The 27,717-nt window shown below is 43.7% G+C and overlaps 1 protein-coding gene across 11 annotated transcripts in view; it reads right to left on the reverse strand.

Annotated features, from left to right (window-relative positions):
- Positions 1–27,717, reverse strand: part of PSD3 (pleckstrin and Sec7 domain containing 3) — a 586,117-nt gene that overhangs the window by 91,944 nt on the left and 466,456 nt on the right. For all 11 annotated transcript variants that reach the window (XM_075605135.1, XM_075605145.1, XM_075605197.1 and 8 more), the window contains one exon: positions 12,832–12,875. In XM_075605135.1, coding sequence (XP_075461250.1) covers positions 12,832–12,875 — 44 coding nt within the window. The remainder of the gene's footprint in view (positions 1–12,831; positions 12,876–27,717) is intronic.

Genomic DNA, 27,717 nt, shown 5'->3' on the forward strand with positions numbered 1-27,717 from the left:
CAGAAAGTCCGCGACGGTGTCGGGAAAACAGGACAGGCTTTTGATGTAGATGCTTCAGGTCAGTCTCTGCAGTGATAGCGACTCCATCCGCCATAGGCAACCCTACGACAGAACCAGTCCATACTCCCCCTGATTGACTGCAAACTCAGGCCAGGAATATATTGAATCAGGATCTCTTTATTTGGCATCCACTGCATACAGTCTAGTCATACAGCGAATACTCTTCTTGGTCCCAGAACTCTGGATGGTCCCTGTGTTAGATCTGGCGTTATGTCTTATCCCAGTCCCCAAGTGGGACTGATCATATAGTCCCACACCGCAGTGTGAGAGACAGCTTGCAATTCCCAGCGCTAGAGTCAGAGCTGTACACTCCTCAGGGAACTGGGAAGAACTCCCTCTAACTTTGATGTGCCTCTTCCTTAGAGCAGAAGGGGAGGGCACAAGGTCTGTAACCATGATTGGGTCACGCAGGCCATGTCCCACCTCCACTCCTGCCACGCAAGGAAGCTGCATGGGGAGGGGTAAGCCCATGATGGACCTAACACTGCCTGCATCTACCAGGACTTACGTGTTAGGGAGGGCAGAGGAGTAGCCAGAACCAGGCATGGCTACACTATTTATTAACAACTTGTTTTAAAAAAAAACAAGCGGTTTAAATAGATATTTCCTTACAGGCGCGTAATAAATATATTGGCTGGTGGTGATTGCAGGGATGACAAATGGGGGTCCTGTCCAAAGTGTTTTGCAGGACCTAATGCCAGACCCACCCTGCACCCAACTACCTGCCCAAACTCATGGGCCTGTTGGCAACATTTACCCCACACGTGGCACCTCTCTCTCGCTCTCCTTTTACTGCCCTCTTCTCCCACCCATCCTTTTGTTGCTTCCCCCCCCCAGTCACTGTCCTTTTTGCTGCCCCCCGTCACTGACCTTTTTGCTGCCCCCTCCCCCTTTTGCATCGCCCTACCCCCAACCCCCTACTTCGGCCAGCTGACGGCAGCATCTCTGCCGCGCAGGCTGACCGGAAGCCGACCTCTCCATATCCAGCCACCAGTCAGTGATTTCAGGTGCCGCCTCCCAACACCTGGCTCCACCCCTCACAGGGATGGATTCTGGCCCATGTTCGGGCCCAGCACCATCCCCATTGACACCCCTCCCTGCAGCTAATCCCTGCCTGCCCAGAAGGCCCCTAAACTTGCATGCGCTCATGTATGCACCCCCAGCCTATGTAACTCCTCTACCCCCCCCCCTCTCTCAGGCAGATGTATGTTGGTACAGCGCACGGGCCTCTGTGGGAGCAGGGCACGGTACAGTCGCACCGCTGGCAATGCTATCAAGCCCTGCCAGTAATGAGTGGGCCGTGGGATTGCTTAATGGGTCTCTATTCATAATGATGCAGATATAAAAGCTTAATGGCAGCATATACATACCCACACACATACTCTATACACCAGACAAACACACACCCTTCTCTTTAAGCCCACAAATCTCACATAGGATCAATGAATTTGTAAGCTTGTCGTCACACTGCCCTTTAAAAATACTACTGTATACCCAAAACATATGCAGAATCCTAGGCTACTACAAAATGAGGAGCAGAACAGCAATGGACATGGACCAATGACTGGAATGATTGGAAACTATTTGGTTAGAGAGAGAAAGGAAAATGTTTATTTCTACTTCATGACCAAGGATAATTCCAGTTCGTGAAAGGGGTGAAAGGCCACCAAAGAAACGCTCCAGCACCACAGACGTTAACATGAAGGCAAATCTGAACAGCAAAGCTTTTAACCATCTTCTTGGAACAGCCGCCCCCAAACTAGTTATCATGAATGCCAGTGATTGTATATTATTTTCACAGTAACCACCTACACAGTGTTTGAGCAGCATATTCACAGCAATATTGGCTTACTGAAAGCTTTATTCATTATGACTCAATCGTAGATATTACTTCTGTACAACATAAAAAAAGGTTGTTCTATTCTTCAATGTGCCGAAGTTGTGCTCGTCATGCTGCAGTGGATACAGCAAGAATGCCATTGACCACAATGCAGTGTATCAGAATGCCCTGTTATGGATGTCAGCACCTTCTAGCAGCAAATAATTTAATGCTGCATTTCATGATTAACCTTTTGCTGCAATACAAATACATTTAAAGAAGGGACATATTTAGTCTTTAAAGAATATGTACAACAATATACATACGGCACACCTGTGAGCACATGACCTGCATATGGGACAAGGGTTAATACACTTTTCCCCTTTGCAAAGGTCCCTCAAATGAACAATATCTCCCCTCACTCTTTCCCCTGATACCATTTGTTACGAACAGCACACAAGTGAGCATGTGATTAAGATATGCAACCAGGGTTAATACACACGGCTACTCTAGCCAACTCACCTTTTTCCTCCGCAAAGTACTTTGAATGAGTTAATATTAACCCATTACTCAATTGTAAATCATGTCTATACGCTTCCACCACCCAAGAAATATGCAAAAATATGTTTTAAATATATATATATATTATATATATAAAATAAAAAATTAATTTACGATACCGTTCTGTGGCTAACGAAATGCTTTTATTTGTGCGAGCTTTCGAGATACACTGATCTCCTCTTCCGGCGGTGTTACAATGAATAAAGCAAGGAAAAGGTATACTTAAAAACAGTGTCTCTTGGAATGTTATCTATGCTTGTCCCTCCCCCGTGTGTAGATGCGATTTATGACTAGGTGTTAAATAGTCCCTGAATGTTAGTGATGTAAGAGTGTGTGTGTGTGTGTGTGTGTGTGTGTGTGTGTGTGTATGTATATATGTAAATATAAATGAATGAACACAGTGTATACAGTGATATCTATCTATCTATATAAATGCAAATATAACTGTATGCTCATCTGCATGTCTTAGGCAGGTCTGCAACCCCGCCTTTCCCCATTATCACCCAGCATACAGCACTTCCACTGCAGCAAGGGATTCTGGGAAATGACATGCAAATGAGCGCACAGTGTCAGTTTTTGCCTCAATAACCATTATAATGGTTATTGAGGCAAAAAGTGACACTGTGTGCTCATTTGCATGTCATTTCCCAGAATCCCTTGCTGCAGTGGAAGTGCTGTATGCTGGGTGATAATGGGGAAAGGCGGGGTTGCAGACCTGCCTAAGACATGCAGATGAGCATACAGTTATATTTGCATATTTGCTTTCCTGTGGAGGGTTTTTGTCACTTTTTTTACTCACCATAACTTAACTCAGTATTATGGTTTAGTCTATATATATATATATATATATATATATATATATATATATATATATATATATATATATATATATATATATATATATATATATATATATATATATATATATATATATATATATATATATATCTGCCAGGGTCTCTGGTCTCTGTTTATTATAGAAAAACCTATGCACTTAAACAAAAATCTGTTGAAGCAAAATGTGTCTGAAAATGTAAATACTCTCTACCAAGTGAGCAACAGTTCATTCAGAGCCCCAAAGCATTACTTATTAAAGATTGTTTTAATATATACATATAAAAATACAGTGCTTCAGATTACAGAAAAAAAGATTATTAAAAGAACATACAATTACAATAAATGCAGAACAGTTTCTTAAAATAAAAGGATAAAACATACATAGAAATTCTTATACTTTACCACGTCATAGGCTTTTACCAGAGAGGTCACTGATGTAGGCAAGATGAGAATTCACGTGTCAGATTCCAAAACACATCTCTTGTTGAATTGTGATTATTAAAAAGTAGGCCTTTTTATTCTAACTTCCCTTAATTCACAACACCATAAGCCCACCCCTGTTGTAAATCAGGTATTGGGTTGAACATTTTATGACATCTTGAATCTAGAATAGGGGTTCTCAAATTCTTCCTTCTCATGGATCACTTCAATGATAGCAGTCATGTGGAAGGCTACCATATATATATACGTAAATCAGCACACTATTATTAAATGCTAACTATGTACAGTATTGCTCAAAACCAATTGGCCAGCGCCTGAAAAGCACAACGTCACAAATTGGCGTTCAACATGGATCTGTTAACAGTGAAAACAGGTACACAGGTTGCAGGACAAAGATGGCTAAAAATACATTTGAGCACAATTCTGGAACCACTAATAAAAATCATCAGGGGCCACTGTTTTGTCCAGTGACTAACATCTGCCCGAGCAAATTCGGCTGAATGATCTGACAGCCTAAGTGCTCCTAATATTGTCCACTTAACGTTCAATTTCGCTCCAGCAGTCTGGAAGAGCTGCACAGAGAGAAGCCGCATCTCCCTGCACAGCTCTTATAGGCAATCACACAGTTTTAATTAAAATTTTAATAACATACAGTAGTATTGAAGCAGGAGGTCTCTCGGAGCTGAACCGCATTCATTTCAGCCTCGGGGACCCTCTGCTTCCCGAGTTACAGGCCCCCGGTATGGTGGGTAAAGGGGGAAGTTCCCCCCGAGGTCAGTGTTTTTGGCTTTGTGGGAGGGGTAAACCCTTTCATTACCGTAGCGGCTAAAGCCGCTAAGGTAATGAAGGGGCTAACTCCTACTGCAACCTTCCTGGGAGACTTAAACACCAACCCTGGGGCAACTACAAGCTTCCCCCACCCCCTCTGTCAACAACAAAGCAGTTCCCGCTATTTAACCCCTTCATTACCTTAGCAGTTAACCAGTAAGGACATTAAACTGGGCTGTAATTTTGTTATTACCTACAATAGGATTGAATCCGGGGTCTCCACTGCTGATCCTCATTCATTTCAGCTCCGGAGACTCCGGGATTCAATTCTTTGCAGTAAAAATAAAAGAAACTCTGTCTGATGAAAATCACAATTCTGATCTTGCCACCCTTTCGGTAATGAGAACAACAATGTGAGTGTTTAACCCATGATTTGCATCTCAGAGCTTTGTCAATAGCAGTTTCTGGCAAAAAATGTGAGTTTGGGCATTTTTTCAGATACTGCATGACTTGTAATAGCAAGAGTACCAACTCTCATAAAAAGCCGCTTTCAAGCGATTTTGCCATGTTATCGAAGCTTTGTGAATAGCTACACATGCAAAATCACTTGAAAAGTGCACTTATCAAGCGTTAAGGCACTTATCGGAGTTTAGTGAATATGTCCTATTGGCTATTGTCTCTAACTGTACACTAAATGTCTGCAAATATAACGTATAACCTCTGTAAAAAAAAAAATGTAACCATGCATTGTCAACATAGTTCAACATAACTCGGTGCCCAGGAAAACGAGAGGTAACTCTCAATGCATTTCCTTTTAAAATGTTGTATAAATAAATAATGCTTCCATTGAATATGATCTGATCGGCTTGTGCGCAATCAGTAGCACATAGTACTTGTAGTTTTCTTGGATACCAAATTTGACTTCTAGACTTTTTGGTTATTGTGAGATATATATATATATATATCAAATGGAAATATTTCTGTATGCTCATTTGCATGTCTTAGGCAGGTCTGCAACCCCGCCTTTCATCATTATCACCCAGCACTTCCACTGCAGCAAGGGATTCTGGGAAATGACATGCAAATGAGCACACAGTGCCACCTTTTGCTTCAAAACCATTTTTAACATTTAACAAAATGCATGTCATTTCCCAGAATCCCTTGCTGCAGTGGAAGTGCTGGGTGATAATGGTGAAAGGCGGGGTTGCAGACCTGCCTAAGACATGCAAATGAGCATACAGAAATATTTCCATTTGCTATATGCTTTGCAGTGGAGGGTTTTTGTCACTTTTTTTACCCACCATAACTTAACTATATATATTATATATATATTATATAATATACATATATATTGTTAGAATAGACTACAATAGGGTCTCTGTTTTATTCCTGTTTGATCATTCACAATTCTATCTTTTTAACTTGTTTATTAATGACCTTGAGGTTGGCATAGAGAGCAAAGTCTTTGCTGATGACGCTAAATTGTATAAGGTAGTATAATCAGAGCAGGATGTAATTACATATATATATATATATATGCAAACAACAAGAGGAAAGCAACCTTTAAATAGCACACGGACATGAATGAAAGTGTAACAAAAATGGTATTTTATTCAGGTGATTAAAACAGGGGATGAAATTTTAAAAGAAGAGGGGGGCTCAGCGCTACCTAAACATATTGGACATGGAGGCAAGAGTCAAGTAAAGAAAAAAATCAAGACACATACAGGGTGTAGGTGGCTATATCTAAGCACACCTACGTGACAATCTACCTATACTGAGACCTTGTGACCACATGTAAAGGATATTATGCCATATAATTTGATGCAATAATTACATGATAGAGGTACACAGGAATTGAAGGTAACAGATGGCAAAAATACGTTACCACTCAGCAGGTGATTGTCACAAATAGTTAGGTCAATACTCCATGTTGTAGATAGGAAAGGTAGGGGCCCCCCTCAGCAAGACTCCCACTCCAACGCGTTTCGACGGGAAACGGTCTTCTTCTGGGAGAACTCCCACCCAATCAAGTCACCCACCCACCGACCCAAAGTCACCCACCCACCGACCCAAAGTCAAACCGACCCAAAGTCACCCACCCAGTCACCGACCCAAAGTCACCCACTCAGTCACCAACCCACCCACCCTCTCAGTCAAGTGTCACCCACCCACCCACACAGTCACCCACACACTCAGTCAACTCAGTCACCCACCTAGCTGTCAAAGGGGGGGGGGAAGCCTAACCCTGTCGTACGGCCCCCCCCCCCCCCAAAATTACATCCCGGGCAACGCCGGGTCTCTCAGCTAGTATATATATATATATGTAGGGGTATCTGTACCGTGTTAGTCGAGCTTAATAATAAAAAACGAAGACTATACCGTTCTGTGGCTAACGAAATGCTTTTATTTGTGCGAGCTTTCGAGATATACTGATCTCTTCTTCCAGTGGTGTTACAATGGATAAAGCAAGAAAGGTTTTTTACTTAAAAACAGTGCATCTATGAATGTATCTGACTGAAGCCTATCCCTCCCCCCTGTGCAGTATGCGATTTATGACTTACAGTGTTAAATGTTCCCTGAATGTTAGTGATGTAAGAGTATGTGTGTAAATATAAATGTATAAAGCGCCCACAGTGTATACAGCGCTTTACAAAAGATGTGTGTGGGAGTGTATACCAATGATGCGGATAGGTGTAGAAATGTAGGAGGGTGTTGCATTTCCATTAATGTGTATACAGTAGATACTATGTGGTCCCTATTGGTATGTAGGGACAGAATATATATATCTTATACTATATTAGTGAAAGCACTGTATGCCTGCCTGCCTGGATGTCCGGTGTCCCTAGGGGAAATCTTATTGGTCCCTTGGGCCGCCCGCCCCCGCACACCTCTCATTGGCCTGAGGCGGAGTGACGGGCCACACACACACACACACAACACAGCAGCTCTATACACACACACACACACACACAACACAGCAGCTCTATACACACACACACACACACACAACACAGCAGCTCTATACACACACACACAAACAACACAGCAGCTCTATACACACACACACACACACACACACAACACAGCAGCTCTATACACACACACACACACACACACACACAACACAGCAGCTCTATACACACACACACACCCCCTCTGTCCGCCCCCCCCCCCCATCACGTGCGCCGCCCTGCACTGGCTCTGGACGGGAAGCGCGGCAATCCTACCCCAGCCGCTCCCTTACCTCCCCGGCGCTACCACCCGCTCAGGTAAGTCACTGTGCGTCCCGCCTCAGCCTCAGGCCCACTGCGCGTCCCGCCTCAGCCTCAGGCCCACTGCGCGTCCCGCCTCAGCCTCAGGCCCACTGCACGTCCCGCCTCAGCCTCAGGCCCACTGCGCATGCCGCCTCAGCCTCAGGCCCACACAGGGCGCTTCCTACCGCCGCTCAGCCGGACGCCACATCGAGCGGGCGCCGGGGGGGGGGAGCGGGAGTCTCAGGCCCACACAGGGCGCTTCCTGCCGCCGCCTGCACACCTCACTCAGCAGGACGGCACATCGGGGGACCAAGCGGGCGCCGGGGGGGGGGGGGAGCGCGAGTCACGGGGAACGGGGGGGGGGAGCGCGAGTCACGGGGAACGGGGGGGGGGGGCGAGCCGCGAGTCACAGGGAACGGGGGGGAGGGGAGTCACGGGGAATGGGGGGAGTCACGGGGAACGGGGGGGGCCACCAGCCGAACCAGCAGGGGGACGGACGCACGGAGGAGGGGAGGGAAATGCCCATACATAAATTATGACAATACATATGCCCACTGTTCTCCACCCCCCCGCTCCCCTTTCCCCCCCCCGCTCCCCTTTCCCCCGTCCCCTTCCCCCCCCCGCTCCCCTTTCCCCCCCGCCGCTCCCCTTTCACCCCCCGCTCCCCTTTCCCCCCCCGCTCCCCTTTCTCCCCCCGCTCCCCTTTCCCCCCCCCGCTCTCCTTTCTCCCCCCCCCCGCTCCCCTTTCTCCCCCCCCGCTCCCCTTTCTCCCCCCCCGCTCCCCTTTCTCCCCCCCCCTCCCCTTTCTCCCCGCCCCCCTTTCTCCCCCCTCCCCTTTCTCCCCCCCTCCCCTTTCTCCCCCCCTCCCCTTTCTCCCCCCCCCCGCTCCCCTTTCTCCCCCCCCGCTCCCCTTTCTCTTCCCCCCCCGCTCCCCTTTCTCCCCCCCCCCGCTCCCCTTTCTCCCCCCCCTGCTCCCCTTTCTCCCCCCCCTGCTCCCCTTTCTCCCCCCCCCGCTCCCCTTTCTCCCCCCCCCCAAACCTTTACAACAAATACTCACCTATTGTTCCACGATTTATAAATAATACTACCTATTACGCATTTACATCCCGGGCAACGCCGGGTCTCTCAGCTAGTATATATATATATATATATATATACAAATACAACTGTATGCTCATCTGCATGTCTTAGGCAGGTCTGCAACCCCGCCTTTCCGCATTATCACCCAGCATACAGCACTTCCACTGCAGCAAGGGATTCTGGGAAATGACATGCAAATGAGCACACAGTGTCACTTTTTGCCTCAAAAACAATTTTTAACATGGTTCCCTATAGGCTTAAGCTTGCTGCATGGTTACAGCTTTGAGCACAGCCAGGGTTAAGGTGCATATATATATATATATATATATATATATATATATATATATACATACACACACACACACACACACACACACACACACACACACACACACACAGAGTAGCTGTGCTAATATTTATTAAAATAAATAAATATTAAGTTGGTTTATTTTATAGTCGCCAGAGCAGCCGATATGAATTAAATTATCCAGACAAGCTGGTCGGACAGTTGTGGAAGCAGGTCTGGCATCACCGAAGAGACAGAGACAACTTTTATGTCTGAAGCACTTATTCCCATAACCTGTTATATACACTGGCGACACACTTTATTCGAGCTCGGCTAGTCCCACGAATTCGGGTATACCCGGGTGTATTGAGGTTTGTGACTGTTTTCTGCCCGAGTGCATTGAGTTATTTTCAGGCAGGGATTGAAGCATTTTATTCCCGCTGGCTGCAATACTGCACAGTATATATATATATATATACTGCATTACAATTCATGAATTTATGCCATCTGGTAGACACGCGAAGCATTGCAGCCTATTAAATCTCCTAATCATTATCATTTAACAGATCAGCCGCCCATCAGCCAGGCATGAACCCAGGCTGGGAAGGCAAACGCAACGGGGCTTGTCAGAGGTGAGGAGCGGCGCATTCCAGGTATCTGCCAGGTACATACTGGGTATTTGCTCGAATAAAGTGTGTCGCAGCAGTATATGTAGCCCTCTTTGTGACACTCTAAAGAGACTATGGCTCCAAGTGATCTGAGTCTCCGCTAGCTTGGAGCCTGGGGTAACACTTTATATTAACGGCAGCGCCTCCACTTACTCAGGATCCCCATCATGTAAGATTCCCCTGGGCAAGAAACATATCCACACACAAATGCTTGAACGAATTTTACTGTAATCACTAATACCTTATCACCTAGCATTGGCAACCATACATAACACACTGATAACTGGTAATGTCCTTATAACGTTAGTGGCTCGGCCACGCTCCTATTGAGTAATGTCTCTGTCCCGTCACCACGTGCCCCACACCGTGTCCATGTACTGTAATGTATTTGTATAGGCTCAGTCCTTTGGCCACTCCACTAGTGTCCCCAAAGAGTGTTCCCTAAGGCGGGATCAGCGCCTGTTGACCGGTGTTGGTGCGCTTGTAGTAAATACCTTCCGGTCACTGCGGTGACAGGTAACGGCTTCCAAAAGGATCCGTCGATCCAACGCTTTGCTTTCTGATGTCACGATGCTCAGCAACCTCTTCCCAGATGACTGCAGCAACCGCAACTCTGTAATTTGTCCCTAACTGTTACTCAGTAAGGGGATAACGCTACCACTATAGAGCGTCCCTGCTGCAACTCACTCTCTACGGTGGCTCAGGGATACTCTTAGGGCCTGCGGGGAAGATCTGTCCTATGCAGGCGGGTCACGGACCCCCTGCACCCACACTACCTCTTCCTTTGCCCTCCGGTTCCCTTCTCCTAGCGTGGTCTCTCCCCCACGCTTCCCTTTCCTCCTCCTCCGATTCCAGCCCTTTCATTGGCTCCCGGGCATCAGATGACTGCACTAGAGCTCATGGGAGTTGTAGTACACCAACGGAGCCTTTCCCTTATTGGCCCGTCGTTCACGCGCTTGCATTGCGCATGCGCGACCTCTCTGCTCTGCCAGTGCCCTCTGAATGTTACGCAATAAACATGGCGGCGCCCTATACTGCCGGGCCGCCGCGGAACCTTACACCACTCTCTCCGAGCACGCACTGCAACAGCATAAGGTATCAAACACACCCCTACATACAGTATATTATTTATATGATTACAACATGTGTTACTACTGTGAAGCGCTATGTACATTTATGGTGCTATATAAATAAAGATATACAATACAATACAACTACAGCAGCTGCCTCAGTGAGACTTTGGGGCTTATAGAATAAGCCCCTTTGTGCCCTACCAATTCAGCAGAGCCCTGCAGTGGTAATGATGGCCCCTGGTTGAAGTACAGGTATTTCCCCAAGGTTTAAGGGTGATGCTCATGTTGTGAGCGCATACTACTGTATAGTTCCCTCTTGTCTACAGCTTTGATTTTTAGTCTATTTAAATTCAGTAGAAGTGAAGCTTATACCTACCCTCCCTAATACAACACACCAGTCACCACATTTCTTTAGTAAAATGAGAAATCAAAGTATTCTTGAAAATATAGAACACTCCTCTCCAATGTTTTATAACAAATTAGTGTTAAATAGTGTTTAAATTTCAATTATTTCATCTGTGAGATAAAAGCAGTTATTACTGATGATATCGTGACTTGTAAAATAAGAGACCTCCAGCATGCAACAGAATAATAAAAAATAACAATCCCCATAGAACGCATAAACATATTTTGAAAATTATTGCAACAGCTTAATGTACATTCTAATAGTGAGCAGGGGGATTGCCGTATTAACAATAAACTGTTACGTATTTACTGAAGGGAGCAATAAAAATAACATTGTGATTTAATAGTAAGTATCTCATACAAAAAAAACCATAATAAAGGCATCAGTGAGTCATCTTTGCCTTCATTTCATTATTGAATGCATCTATAAAGGTATTCAAACAAAAGCATCCAATTCCATAGAACTATGGTTTGCATTTGTTGTTCTACAGCAGACTATGCTTTCAATCAGATTATAAGAAATTATCTCAAAATTATTCCTTTTCTGCATCATCAGGCTTAGATGACTAGCTTGTTTATTGTTTCTTTACATCTGTGTTTAACTCATGGAATCAGTGTAAATCAGTATTACTGACCTGAGGAACAGAGAGAACTCTCGAAAGCTTGTCTTATTGTATCAATTGTTAGTCCAAATGAAAAAAGGTATCACCTAATACGTATTTACTCAAAGTTATACAAATATGGTATATGTGAATGTTATGTCAATTCTAGAGTTATTACATTGAAATAGGAAGATGCAATTTTTTTTAAACAACTAAATTTAAATACTGCTTTCGATTCTTGAATCAACATTTTCATTAAAATCATGTTTTATTTTAAGTTGATTGCCATGGAATTGATTTATATATAAAAAAGGGAAGTTAAAAGTATTTAGGACCAAGTTTACCCAGCAGTCTTCTGCCATAAGACACCTCTGCGCTGGAAGACACCTCTGCGCTGGCAGACACCTTAGAGTCAATTCATCTGAACAAGCTGTAAGGTGCCGTCCAGTGTCAGAAGATGTCTTACAGCAAAAGACTGCTTAGTAAATATATGGCCCAGAATATGGACTGGCGGGCGGTCAGAGACTATATCAGCCCCAAAGCATTCCCATTATTCTGAGCATATTATTAAATTTCAGGAGACTAGAAGTAGATGACAACAGGAAAAAGGAGAGAAGCCTTTTATAAACATTTTCAAGCCAGAGGAACAATTACTGCACCCCAGTTCCGGCATATTAGATAACACACGAAGGCCCATATTTACTAAGCACTGTTATTCTATAACACAGCTTGCAACGCCGAAGGTGTCGTATGGAATAATAACACTTAGTAAATATGGGGCAAAATGCACGATTAGAATTTAAAAATGTATATTCTACAGTTAGTGAGTAAGTGCAACAGCACAGCAATAACCTACATTTTGATTTCAGCTACAAATAGATTTTTAAAATACACTTTCATTTTAATTTAGAACAGAACCCTTTAAAAAAAATACGTTTTTAGTTTTGTCAGTAATGAGTGGGAGCTATACTTACGCAGCCCATTCTAGCTTCTCAGTCTTGATAGAGTTGTACAAAGCCTGCAGGAAAAAGAAATGAGAACAACGACATTATTTGGAGCACGTATTGAAATATTAATTGCGTAAATATAAATAATTTTAAACCAGCAGCGTGATGCACACAACTTTCAGGTTACTACTTTACGGCAATAACTGACTTGACTATCAATTCCATGTCCCTTGGGGATCTCTGTGCTTATTTGTAGTTTTATTTCTGTTCCACAATAAGATTCTTACTCCTAAAATACTGCAAAACAATGTAGTGAATCTAACTGTGAACCAAAATATAAATAGGGTGACAATATTTGTTCTAGCAAAAACTGTGAAAAATCGCACACATGCGTCGACGGCGATGGCCGACCGCGCATGCGCGAAGAGTGTTTGTCAACAAGTCGGCACGTGCCAGTCGCGCAAGTGCGGCCAACGGGATTCAAAACCAGAACAGCACCCCAAAAATTTGTGACAGAGCCCTAAAAACCGTGACTATCCCGGCTACACCGGGACATCTTGTCACCCTAAATATAAGTTATTTCCCCCTCCGCCCTTTAACATCCCTTAAAAGTCATCCATATTTCAGGATATTAAACTAGCAATCGCCTCCCAGACTCCTGTATGAGTTCAGCCTTTTTAATGCTTCAAAAACTTGTTTTTTTATTAATATTTTATTAGTATCACAAGAGTACATAAAATCGCAATTCAAAACACAGGCATATACTGTACAAAGATTGCAATGTCAGTTTACAGTTCACATTCATAAAACATATAATATTTAACATACTGAACTTTTCAGATTTATTTTACCATTATGGAGGAAAGTTATATAAGAGCAAATACAATAAATTGGAGGTTAAATTTAATGAGGGAAATAAAAAATAAATAAAAAATATTTAAAAGCCATCATCTCGCAAATCTCCGACTCTTAAGTATGTACTACGATCATTTAGAAAGGGGTTCCATATATCTTAATATAAAACTTATTTCCTAGGGCTGCTAATTCAGGCAATGAAATAACTCAATGCTCTCTATACTGGGAACTAATTTAGTTATCCATCCATGTAACAGCAATTTTAAAGCTGTGACTGTAGCCCTAAGTAACACTATTTGGATCTTTAAGAGATCTTTAAGTTCATTAGCTGAACCACGCACGTGACCAGAGCAAGTGCGACAAATTAAAAAGTGTCTTTGTCTCGCCAAGCAGCTGAGCAGAGTGCTCATGGTAGTGCACGCTGGTCAAACATATTGTCGTAATGTATTTGATTGCACTGAGCATGAGCGTGCATGCGCGCTCACACTCTACCTGGACGAGCCCTTATGTTGTCGAAGGCCACGGCCATGCTAGGAGTGTGCGTGCAATTGCGCTTGCGGCGCGATTAAAACGCACACACCCCGAGATCCGGACGCTGTGTCCCCACAGCTCTTCCGGGGGGAGGAGAAGGGGGGGGGGGGCTGGTCCGGTAACAGGGGGTGGGAGTGATCATGACGATTCCTCCGCATCCCGCGCAGCACCGGGAAGACCCGGCCAACCACAATCACAACCGCCCAACGCCAGGAGTGTAAGGAATCCGCTCCTCGGTTTAATGTTTGCCTTAACTTGCAGACCTGTGCAGTCCTGGAACACTTTCCCGGATATTTACTGCAGCCTGGATTCACTCACCAAAGCAATACTGCCACACGCCCCTTCTGCCATTGGTTCTCTGACCTTTAAGTGTTGCCTTCCCACAATGCTCCCTGCCGAGCATAGTCCTTCCTGGATGTCTCTGTGTTCTGCCATAAGCCTTGTCTTGTCTGTCTCCTTGGTTCCTGAGACCGGCTGCTAGTGTCACGCAGCGGTCTGTTCCTGTGCTGAAGCGGAATACTCTCCATGTTGTCTTCAGCCCCCTGGTTCCTGTGACCGGCTGCTAGTCTCATGCAGCGGTCAGTTCCTGTTTCCTGTGCTGAAGCCGAGTACTCTCCTTGTTACTTCAGCTCCTTGTTTCCTGTGACCGGCTGCTATATTCATGCAGCGGTCTGTTCCTGGTTTCCTGCACTGAAGCTGAGGTTTCCCTGTGTATCTTCAGCTTCCTGGTTCCTGGGGCCTACTCTTTCCCTAATCTAGAGAGGCCGCGTCCTGGTTCCTGCGCTGAAACGGAGGATTCCCCAGCCCGCTCAGGACTCTTGCGCTGAAGCACTGGTTTACCAGTGCAGCTAGGCGGTGTGCTACTCTGGTCTGTCTACCACCTCCTGAGACCAGTACCATGGGCCATGGTCGCCGCACACGCAGAGGCCACTCCCGCGCTCCTAAGCTGAAGCGGGGCTCTCCTGACTACCTGTTGCCGAACTCCTGCTTGAACAACATTTACCCTGATGTCTCCAGTCCTGACCCTGGCGTGTCCACCGACGATGCTGTCTTCTCCTATCCTGATCCTGCTACGTACGACTACGAACTGTGCAATCCGGATCAGCCTGCACGGTCTAAGGTCGGTGCTTTTACAACCTCAGCCACGCGGTCCGACCCAGGTTGGTGGCGAGCACAGTCGTGACAGTGAGGAAGCACAGCCATTGAGGACTAGACAAGCGCAATCTGCGATGACGGACGCACAGAGGAGGAGACGATCAGTGGCCAAGCCGAGGGCAAGCCTGGGATTTGGGAGGAGGGTGGGTTGGCCGGGGTCTCTTAGCAGGCGTCGTTAGTAACAGGTCAGCATGTGTTACTGGCCAAAGTGCTGTGGTGCTGATGGGATTCTGGAAATACACACACTGCAGAATATATGAGTTCTTCAGTATTAGGTGATAACTTTTTTATTTGGACTAACAATTTATGTCATGGGACTACTGTGTGTGTGGGTGTGTGTGTGTGTGTGTGTGTGTGTGTGTGTGTGTGTATACATACATACACACACACACACACACACACACACACAGATATATATACACACACACACACACAGATACATACATACATATATATATATATACAGTGTTCGACAAACCTATACATTTGCACGCCCCGGGCGAGTAGATTTAACATCGTGGCGAGCTCCTATTGGCCCAAGCAGCACGTGTGGTACTAGGTGGCGAGTAGATTTTTTGGTGATTTGTCGACCACTGTATATATATATATATATATACACACACACATACACACGTGCAATGGAATAAGGATTAATTAATTAATTCTGAGCTACTCTCTTTTTCTGCTGCTCCCCTGACAGTTCCGTGGGGAAGATCATGTGACCAGGCAGTAACTGATACATTTGTGCTCGTGCACGGTTAGAGGGAGGGCAGGACTCACAAAGGGGTGTGCCAGAGCCTGTTACAGAAAAGGAAGAGTTTGAGCCTTTCTAAAGGGTTGCAATAGGAACATAAATGCTCGTTACATTAGAAAACATAAAAAATTGTCTTTCAAAGTTGTTTAAAAAAAAAAAAAAAAAAATGCTATACGTATTTTCTCATAGTGCAGAACTGATTTGTTAAAAAAAAAAACCACACATGCAGGATATTGCTAGGACTGCAGCTTTAAATTAACGTCTCCTCCAAGGATTTGTTGTACAGTACATTATCAAATTAATCAACTTTTTCCCACATACTGTATCTATCTATATCTATATAATTGAAAACGTATGTTGGCTGTTCTTATGGGCAATCTGATTGGTCCGTCGGTCTGTCACTCAGCCTCTGGCCAATCAGATTGCTCCATGGCCCGGCCCCCGCACGCCTCTCATTGGCCTGCGTGGCTCTGTGACGTCACCCAACTGCTACTCTCTTCTCCTCCCCACCCGCAGCTCACCTTCCCCCCTCCCAGTGTCCGTCACTCTCCCCCGTCAGCCGGACAGACCCCGTCCCTTCGTTGCTGAGCTGGAGCCTCCTCAACGTGTGTCCGTCACTCTCCCCCGTCAGCCGGACAAGCCCCGTCCCTTCCCTGCTGCAACTGGCGGCTTGCGCAGGTAGAGAGAGGGGGCGCGTGCGCAGCGCTCCCCGGACGGGAGGAGGGAGAGCAGAGAAGGGCTAGGCGGGGGCTTTGTGCTCCGGAGACCCCTCGGTGCGCCTTCCCCCCTCCCAGTGTCCGTCACTCTCCCCCGTCCCTTCCCTGCTGCAACCGGCGCTCACAGGTGGAGAGAGGGGGCGAGTGCGCAGTGCTCCCCGGACGGGAGGAGGGAGAGCAGAGGAGGGCTAGGCGGGGAATTTGTGGTCCTGTAACAGGGGAGGAGGCTTTGTGTGTGTGTGTGACACTGTGTGTGGGGGGAGACAGTGTGTGTGTGGGGGGGGACAGTGTGTGTGTGGAGTGGGGGGGGCTGTGTGTGTGTGGGGGGGAGATACTGTTGGGGGAGACACACTGTGTGGAGGGGGGGGGGGAACTGTAACTGTGTGTGGTGGGGCCCTGTGTGTGGTGTGTGTGGGGGGACGACAGAGTGTGTGTGTGGAGGGGGGGGGGAAGTGTGTGTGTGTGGGGGGGGCACCCTGTGTGTGTGTGTGTGGGGGGGGCACTGTGTGTGTGTGGGGGGGGGGGTGGACACTGTTTGTGGGGGGGGCTGTGTGTGTAGGGGGGGGACACTGTGCACTGTGTGTGTGTGGAACACTGTAGAGGGGGGGGACCACAAAGAGAGAGCGGGGAGCGGAGAAACACACAGGGGGAGTGGACAGAGAGGAGGGAGCGGGACATTTTACTCCCGGGCCTCTCAGCAAGTATATAAAAAGGGGTTTATTTATTGCTGGAGCATATATATTCAGTACTAAATAAGTATATATTATTATTATTATAAAGAATGCATTATTTAGTTCCTGCTGTTTGAAAATCATGATTTTCTGAATGTCTAGCGTCATTTCAGACGCACTCTGCTTTGAGAATAGCTTAATTTTCCCCTCCAGCACACTGAGTATTTCAACTGCTCCTAACACATGAAAGAAGCATCCAATTTAAAAAAATAAAAGCATCCCCTCAAGTGAATATATAAATATATGTGAAAAATATGGTGATCAGTGTTGACGAGCTGCTTTAAGTAAGACATATCTGCACGTTTGTCCAACACCATACATATGAATTGCTCTATAGTTGAAATCTACAATTGTCAATCCAATGACCCATTCTGAAGACTAGACCTACAGATGTAGCCAGGTACCGCTGGAAGAGAGCAGGACAGCTGTTGGTAATTTTTGTTATTATTATTAATATTATTATAACAAATAGACAATTTAGCCTATAATAGTAATATTCCCATTAGGACAGAGCATTAGATAGCCATTAACTCCCGGGTACAAACGTCTAACCTGAGTATTAATGGCTAAATAATGGCCAGTCCTGAAACGATTACAGCTGAACACCGTTATAACGCGGTCCTTGGGGTCCACAGACCCTAGACCGCGTTATAACTGGGATCGCGTTAAAATTTCACCACCGGCAGTCTTTTTTTTTTTTTAAATCTCCATTTTGCCACGCGTGAGGACCTTACCGGCATCTATCTCCTCACTTCATAGAAGCCCACGTGCTTTGGTGTAGAAGGTCCTGAGTTCAATCCCTGCATGTGTCTTATACAAAATGTACTAATGTTCAATTTGTGTATGTGTCAGTTTGGCAATAAAGCATTTAATTGAATGTTTAAAAAAATAAATGATGGTGCACACGACAGCTGCAGAGAGAAGAGCACGTGGGCTTCTATGAAGTGAGGAGAGTGAGGAGAGAGATGCCGGTAAGGTCCATGCGCGGCAAAACTTAGGTTTTAAATTCGGGAGCCATGCTCTGACAGTGTTATAAGCGGATTCGCGTTCTAGTGGATTGCGCTATAACGGGGTTGAGCTGTATTACTTAATAAAGAATTGGCATGTTGGTTTAACTGTAACTCCAAAGAAAATAAAGATGTGTACACAAAAGTAAATAAAAAGTTTGCTAGCAAATTCCTCAATTATTTAAAGTTTAGTCACTAAAGAGGAAGACCAACGATAGCTTAATAGCCACGATGATGCACTAACGTTCATATAAGTGAAAAGCCAGTTTATGTTGTTATGTAGCATTGCACTTGTTGTCTTTTTCCATAATTGTTGACACTGTGCTCATTTGCATGTCATTACCCAGAATCCCTCGATGCAGTGGAAAAATTGAATGTTAAGAGATAATGGTGGATAATGTGAATGTGCTCACACATGATATTTTTATTTGCTCTATAATTGTTGAAATACTGTTCCTAGAAAGAGCAGCCATGCATGGCTAGAAAACCGGCAATTAGTTTAATTCAGAAATGCTGAAATTATAGCATGTTTCGGAGTAGCAGATTGAGATTAATATGATTTAAAGCAAATTGTGCCTTTTTTTTACTTTTGGATGTAACTTCTTGTGACTGATAATCTCTCCTGCAGATGTAGCGAGACTTGCAGTCTCTGCAGCGTGATTGAAAAAGCGAAATGCCACGGTGCCATGGTCGTCCTATGGAGGGATCCATGCTTCCGGATTGCACACCCGGCAGCATTAATCATCCGGCGCCATGACCAGTTTGCCCCGGTGACGAAAACAGTAAGCCTGGCTACAGCTCTATCCTCTAATTGTGTTTGACAAACACATCTTTGATACATGTGCAATTAAAATAACACCCTCACTCACTAACGCACCATTTCTGTCAGTTTTATGCTCATTTAAATTCCTACACACTATTTTCCATTTGGGGGACCAATGAAGCCTGCCACATCAATACATCATGGACAAAGGTACAGGCCATGTGTGTGGAAACTAAAATGTAATTCAACAATTGAGAAAACTCCACATAATCCTTTGTATATTATGACATACATTCTCCATCCTAGTTTTAATGAGAGCAAAAAGTCTCCAGAAAAGAAAATTCGAAGCTTGCAAATTTGTAGCCAAGGAAATACAGCTATCAGGCAATGTACGATTCCCAAGAAACATCCATCATAAGGTCAATTTGTTTTCAACAGCTGGGCATTCATTTCAAGAAATAGTAGCTGCTTTGCTGAGAAGAATAAAAAGCCTAACTTCTTGCCCTAAAGGCTTATCATAATAATTCAAACGGCCCATTTTCAGCAAGATATCACTTTTGGTCATTAGTATACTTCACTGATACATTTTTAAGATGGGAATAAGATAACACTAACTTTGTCTTCAGGAATAAATATTTATAAATACTTGAGGTACAGTCATTATTATATTTAAATTGCAAAAACTGATTGTCAGCTTGATTATTTTTGGTACCTCCGTATTAAAAACAGCAGCCTTGCTTATAACCATCTTTCATTAAGCTGATATGCAAGAGGGTTAAGTGGACATATGTTTTATTTTTTTAATTTGTTATGTTATGTTTTGTCATGGTGTGAGGTGGGAATACACACGAGAAGACAGAGGGAAAGGGGAGTAGGGGAGACCAATGTTATATAGCATAATACATTTAAACGTTGAAGAGTTACACATATATCTTTTTTAGCATTTCAGTCACAGTAGTCATAATAGTAGTATCATCTAATCAGCATTATTGACATTTAGTTTCTACACAAACATGTGGTGTCATAGTTCCATGCTTTCCAACAGTCCCATTATGCAGCCACGATTTACGGCCAATACTGCTATTTATTGTATTGCCTAGATCAGGGGAGCGCAAACTTTTGGTGCTGCGCCCCCCTGTCACTCTGCCCCGGCTCTCGCGCCCCCCTGCCTACCTTCAGCCGCGTCATATGACGCTGCGTGGGCGTGTGACGTCAGGTCACATGGTGACGCGGCGTCTATTGACGCCGCGTTGCCATGGCGACGCAACACAGACGGCTGAATCCCGGTAAGTAAACAGTTGCAGGGGCCTCACGCGATCCCCCGGCATTTCATTTAAATGCCTGGGGGAAGAGCGCGGGGCCTCTGCAACTGCCCGCGCCCCCCCTGGGGGTCACGCCCCCCACTTAGCGCACCGCTGGCCTAGATCAGATGTGGCAACTCCAGTCCTCAAGGGCCACCAACAGGTCAGATTTTCAGGATATCCCTGCTACAGCACAGGTGGCTCAGTCGAAGACTTAACACGGATTGAGCCCTTGAGGACTAGAGTTGGCCAGGGGTGATCTAGATCAACTAGAGTCATTTTAATCTTGGTTTGCACCTATCTTTATATATTTGTTATTTCTAACAATTATTGTTAGTTCTACTCTATTCCGTAACTACAGTATATTATTCTCTAAAAATTGCAATATACTAACAGAGTAACATAGAAGTGTACAGTAATGTTGTGCAATACTTTAAACTACTTATTTTGTAAACAAATGTTTCTAATCATCAAATACTTTGGGCTACATTGTTTTTTAACCACGTCAAAGGAGATTTCCGTGCAATAGTGAGTGCCCCGATCTGCACTACCACGCTTTAATGAATAACCCCAGTTGTCTCATATCACCAAAGTCTCTTCTTGAGACCTTCAACAAATCTCATTTACTTTCAACAGTAGATATCTTTTTATTTTTTTCCTATCCTTTTACTTTGGAGCCCTTATTAAGGTCAGAAGCGGACAATTGTGGGAAAACTGCCTTTGGCTCGCCTTGGGATCCATAGTATTAATGTGTATCATGTGCCAACATGTTCTGCTGCAAAGTACAATGGGAGTAAAACCCAATAACATGCAAAACAAACAGATTGACTTCAATTTATACATAGTAACATACTGTAAGTCAGGAGGCCATGCTTCAAAAATGTCCCGTGGGGGTGGACTGCAGTCCCAGTACTGAAGTCTATGCCAATATTTAGAAGATATTTCCAGAAATACCTCAGTATTTAAGACCAAGATTGTAGGACCTGCAGTTTGATTTGTAAATTATACCTCATTTTCTGCAACTTTGCGGAACATTCCTGGATGGAAATGGTTCATTTAGAGACAGGCACGTCCAATGGAACATAGAGCAATGTTCCTATCACTGTGAAGGATCTGTTAATCAATCTTTCTATTAAATTACAAAAGCATAAGTCATAAGGCATGTTTTTTTTTTTGTAAGACCCCCTCCTCTAAAATGACTAACGACTGCTATATTTCAGAGATTTGTAAACGTACTGTATGGTTCTTTTTGCAGACCTATAATAGATTAAACATACAAATATAGGGCAGATAAACAATATGATTACTGCAGCTCTTTTTCATTATTTCATTTAGTAGTATTTTATGCTCTTTTAAAAATAAATCTCCCGGTGTCTGTGAATGTTTTGTCTGTTGATAACACATTATTTAAGATATAACATACAATCACACATTTCTGTGTAAAATAAGCTCAGGATGTGCGTTATTATAAAAATTAGGCATAAAAACAAATATTGCATTTTTTTTATTATGAATGAAATACTAACCAATTTACTCTTGGTAATTTCAGAAGGAATCAGTATGAATGATGAGAGGGTAAATTAAGTACTCTACATATTACGCATAGTTCAACAGGTGTGAAGGTTGTCATGACCCACATTGTCATCTGTTCATTATGCACTGGGAATGATTTCATTATTTTTCTTTTTTAGAATCTAATGCCTGGACTCTTGTCTACCACATAATACCATATTGTACAGAAAAGTAATTAGAGATCTATGGCAGTGTTTCCCAAATGGTGGGTCGCGACCCGGCCCCGGGTCACGGAAGCAAAATTGCCGGGTCGCAGTGAGACTGGCCGTGCGGTGTCCCCTCCCCCTTCCCCCGTGCTCCCCGCTCCCCACGGCTGCCCGCCCGACGTGATAGAAGGTGGTAGCGGGGGTGCACCTGTGCCTCCTGTCCTGGCCCTCCCTTCCCCCCGTCCCCTTGGTGCGGGGGTGGGCAGTGGTGGTGCGCAGTCGCTGGCGGGCGGTGGGTGAAGGGGGAGGCGGGGAGCCGCCTGCTTGGATCGTCGGCCTTTCCTCTCTCCCCCGCCCCCCCAGGCACTCACATCAGTCGCTGCCTCTGTACTCCACTGTGTGTGTGTGTGTGTGTGTGTGTGTCTGTGCAGGCCAGCAGTGGCTGTGTGGGTGTCTGTAGGTCAGTGACTGTGTGCATCTGTGCAGGTCAGAGGGAGATGGGGGGTGGGGGGGAGGAGAATAGAGGTGATTAGGAGAATATATGAAAACTGTATGGACATTAATATCTGTTTTATTTTACCTATAGCCGATAACATTTTTAGTGGGTCACGAAGGAGAAGTTCAAAAATAACCGGTCACGGATAAAAAAAAGCTAGGGAAACGCTGATCTATGGTATGGACACTGGATATATGAATAGTGTGTGAGTTCTCTGGACTATTTCGTGTCTTTTCATTGATGGTAACCGTGTTGGAGGAACTCAGCCTCCATGCACTAACTACAAAGTGATAAATCCAGTAACGTTAACTTCAATAACTCCAAAATGTGCTACATATTTATTTGACTGCCTATCCAACAATTGCGTCTTCATATTCGATATGCTGTGAAGGAGCTTCCCAGTGCTGGAGAACAATTAAAATGAATAGGACAAAAATCTTCTTCATCACAGGAAAGCAGATTTGCATCATTTTGACGAAGGGCCTTAGGGGGATATTTATCAATTTGCTCCAAAACACAGACACAAAACTTTTATCTGCATCGGTTGTGCCAGGGACATACGTATGAAGCTTCCCCAACTCCTCCAATAACCAGTACCCAAAAAGCTCAGTGGCGGAAGTGGAACAAGATTAGAAGGAAACACCTTCACAAATGATAAAACCACAAAGCAGTGGGGAAAAAGTTCACTGAAACTTGGCAGAAATGTTCCAGTTGAGAATCTTAATTAAAATAACATTTTTTTTTTCCAAATCACTGAGAACTCCTCCAGACAACAAAGTCTTGAATGATGACACAGTGATAGCTGCCTCAGTCTAGCCAGCTGGGTCACATAGCATTATTAATCCCTGTATAAAACGTCTTAAAATGAATACAGTACAGAGCTAAGTTGAGTTTTCCATTTTAACCTGAAACATCCATATAAACTATTCATTTTAGTATAACATTTCTTCAGAAGTACTGTAGTTAGTCAAGTAAAGATTTGTTTGCACTATATTGGTATTATAATGATTAACCTTTAACCCTACATAACCTGTGGATTTTAGATCTCTTCCCCAATCTTCAAAACCTCTTGGTTCCATTTAAAGTAAAGATTATTAATGACGACAATGTGTTTGAGATACCAGCAATTCCAGTCTGCCCAACTCTCTCAAAGGCCACCAACAGGTTAGGTTTTGATATCTCTGCTTTAGCACAGGGGGCTCAGTCATTGCCTATGCTGAAGCAGGTATATCATTAAAACCCGGCCTGTTGGTGGCCCTTGAGGACTGGAGTTGTCCACCCATGTTCTAGGTCAGGGGTGCACAAACTCTTCTCCCTTGGCCCCACTGCCTGCTCTCCTCCCCTGCACGACTCAGTTACCATGGCAATGTGACGTCACGTGACCCACGCCATCATTTGCCGCAGGGTTGCCATGGCAACGCGCCACTGGAAAGGTAAGGTAAGTAAAGTTACAGAAACCTTGCATGTTCCCCAGCATTTACTTTAATGCCTTTGGGAAAGCGCGCTGCCTCTGTAACGGCCGTGCCCCCCCAGAAAATCTCGCCCTCCCAGTTTGCGCACCCTGTTTTAAATCAGTAATAAAAATGTATCTAAAAGGTGGCTCAGCTGTTCTAAAAAGAAGCTCGTACACACGCAAATAACCCTTAAAAGCGAGGCTCGAGAGGTTTAAACTCTATCATTTTCTAGCATATGATTCATTTTATATTTCCTTCTCTATAGTGCTTTAGGGGATTTTTGGTAAAGCAATGCGTTTGCATCCTGTATTTAGGACAGAGTAGCATCTCAAATTCTTGAAAATGTCAACCACTGAAAAAGTAGAAAAGATGCAGAGAAGCCGTTACACTGAGCAGACAACTTTTAGAAGTTGTAGAACCTGGCAACATTCGCAATCAACTTTCAGCAGCCCTCTAATAATACATACCGTACAACCTAATCATTGTCTATATAATCTTCCTAGAGTCTCACATCATCAGGCATACCACATCATACTACTACAAAAAAGCTTTCTTATGCCATATTGTTTATTAGTAAAGCTGACATTATAGAACTAGACCGATGCCATTACTTGGTTAAAATTAGCAGACTTGCTGATCTGTTCATATGGCAATTAGATACTGGGGTAAGGGACATCTCCTTTGCTTCTTTAGACATCAAATTATTTAACTTCTATATGTATTAAACCACTATCAAGATTGTATGCTTGTAACCATAAATGAAGAAATCAATGCCACTTAGTTTTCACATTCCCCTAGTGGACTAATTCACTTTACATTGATAGATATGTTAAACATGTTCTTGACACTAAAGAAATCAATTACATTTTTACATTTTGAAAGCATGAACTAAGCTGAACATAAGACAATAGGTAAATGAAGCCAATGTAATAAGGCTATAATACAGAAAACATGTACTGTACATTATTTCGTTTTACAACAAAGGTCATGCTGCCGATTTGCAGGTACTCCGCAGGAATATAATTGGGGCCCGCATATCCTACCCTATACAAAACATACGTTATTGTGAGCAAACAAAGTGACAACAATCCTCCACCGTACAGTAAAGCAAATAAAAATATCACTTGTGAGCACATTCACATGTCTCCTACCCCAAAAACTCGGTGCAGTAAGGGCCTGCAATGGGTGGCTTCCCAAAGTGCCCATTGCCCCTCCAGCACTTAAAATACTCAGAAGGCTTGTTTTAGCTGAATAAAACGTACACATTTTAAAATAAATGTGCAACATGGGTAAAACTTTATAAATATTAGTTTTGGTAAAGAAGACAATTACTGTATAAAAAATGTATTTCTGTTAAGCTCTTCTAGTTCTTCTTGGAGCTTAAAGCTATTATTGAGCGGCTGATTCTATAAAGTAAGAAACTGGCAATCACAAACTCCCATTAAAGTCAAAAGGAGTATTCTTCAGGCTTTATAACATCAGCCCTTGTTTATGCCTAAAAACATTTTACATAACTTAAGTACAAATACTGTACAATTTGTCAAGAATAGTTTGTATTTTCTGACAAAGAAATACAAACACCCTGCATTATCTGCATATTTCTTCTACTTCCAGAGTGTTCATATGTGCAGTTAAAACACTGTAAAAAAAAGGCTGTCACAAGCTTTCAGAATGAAAGATAAAATAACACTGATTAGGGTACAAAAAAATATATTGAATTAACATAAACACGTATTGTTACAATATATTGCATTTTAATATTGTGTGAGAGGCTCAAATGAACTAGTTGATGTGCCATTGTGTACCTTTCTCCCTTATTCCCAAATGTAATCTGTAAATTAAGCAGTAAATAATGCCAAACCCTGATTAAAACCAGCAGAGACAATACTAGTCTCGCTCTGAATTTAATGCTATCTAATCATATCTACAAAGCAGTGCTACTCCCTTAGCAGTAAACACTACAAAATAGAAGATTCTCCAAATCTCCACATAAAAACGACATACATCCCTAAAAGCAATCTACAGAGTAAATAAGTACTTCAATATTAGGTAATACGTTTTTTATATGGACTAAATTGATATTTTCTCAGTTCAGAAATACTCTAGACCTGAGGAAGAGAGAGAACTCTCAAAATCTTGTCTTACAATATCAATTGCTAGTCCAAATAAAAAAGGTATCACCTAATACTGAAGTACTCATTTACTCTGCACTATCACAATGGGACTAACACAGCTATTTCTACTTAATTAATAAAAAAAACATGTAGTAATGTTTGTTACTAAAAATCTTAATCGTGCCCTAGAATGTTATCACTTCGTTTCTATAGTTATGAATTAAAATGCTTCACAAAAGCACATTTTAATATATACGCATTTAGTTTACCTTTGCTTATAAGGTTTTCTTTATCTTTTGTTTTACAGCAAAGAAACACTGGACCGGAAATATTGCCCGATTGACCACAGTGGGGGTAACCCAAAGGGTTTGATAAAATAAAACATGAAAGAGGAGTTAAAAAATGTTGCAGACAGTTTTTTGTTTAAGTGGAGAATAGAGCTGTACACAGCAAAATATCGGGAAAGAAAATAAAAGCAGGAGAGAAAATCAGCAGGAAGAGACAATCTGAGTAATGAGTAGAGAAGCACGCACAGCATGGAGTTTGTATGAATGCTGGTAATATAGCCATATGCTTTTACATTACATCAAACACAAAACATTGCTCATAAAGGTACAGTACCAAATATTTAGTTAAATTGATGTGTCTAATAGTGAGGCGACCACGACCAGCTTCATAGTGTACAATCAAGCTCTGATGGGTCCAAAAAACAAGTGTGTCCACTAATCCTGTATGTGATTGCACCAGGCTTACTATAGCTGTACATGCTACAGTAATGCAGAAGGCAAAACCTCTGGAGAGTCCATTCACAAATAAATCGGAAACTCAAAGTGACAAACTTACCGAGTGCTCATTTGCATCATGTATCTACCAAGAATCTTTGCGTGCAGTTTATTGACTATATGACATGTCAATGGGGTCAACGAAACATGCTTGAGGTGCCAGTGAAATACATGAAGACACGTACTCACGTGTATTCCGTCATTGCTTTTAGAGCTGTTTGAAAGACGCTCAGGTTCAATCTGATAGAATATGAGAAGAGCTATCTAACAATAGAGCAGGGGTGCACAACGTTTTCGTCAAGCGCCCCCTCCCCCCTCCTGCCTGGTCTCTCCCTGCTGGCACGACCCCGCGGCCGGGTTTCCATGACGACATGTCGCTGGATGGTAAGGTAAGTTAAGTCAGGGAGTTTTACAGAGGCCTCACGCAATCCCCGGCATTTACTTTAAATGCCTTCGGGGAAGCGCGGGGCCTCTGTAACGGCCGCGCCCCCTGCACTAGAGACAGGAGTGGGAGTAAAATAGTAAATACAGGCATA

Source organism: Ascaphus truei, chromosome 1 (genome assembly GCF_040206685.1).
Source record: "Ascaphus truei isolate aAscTru1 chromosome 1, aAscTru1.hap1, whole genome shotgun sequence".
Classification (NCBI taxonomy): Eukaryota; Metazoa; Chordata; class Amphibia; order Anura; family Ascaphidae; genus Ascaphus; species Ascaphus truei.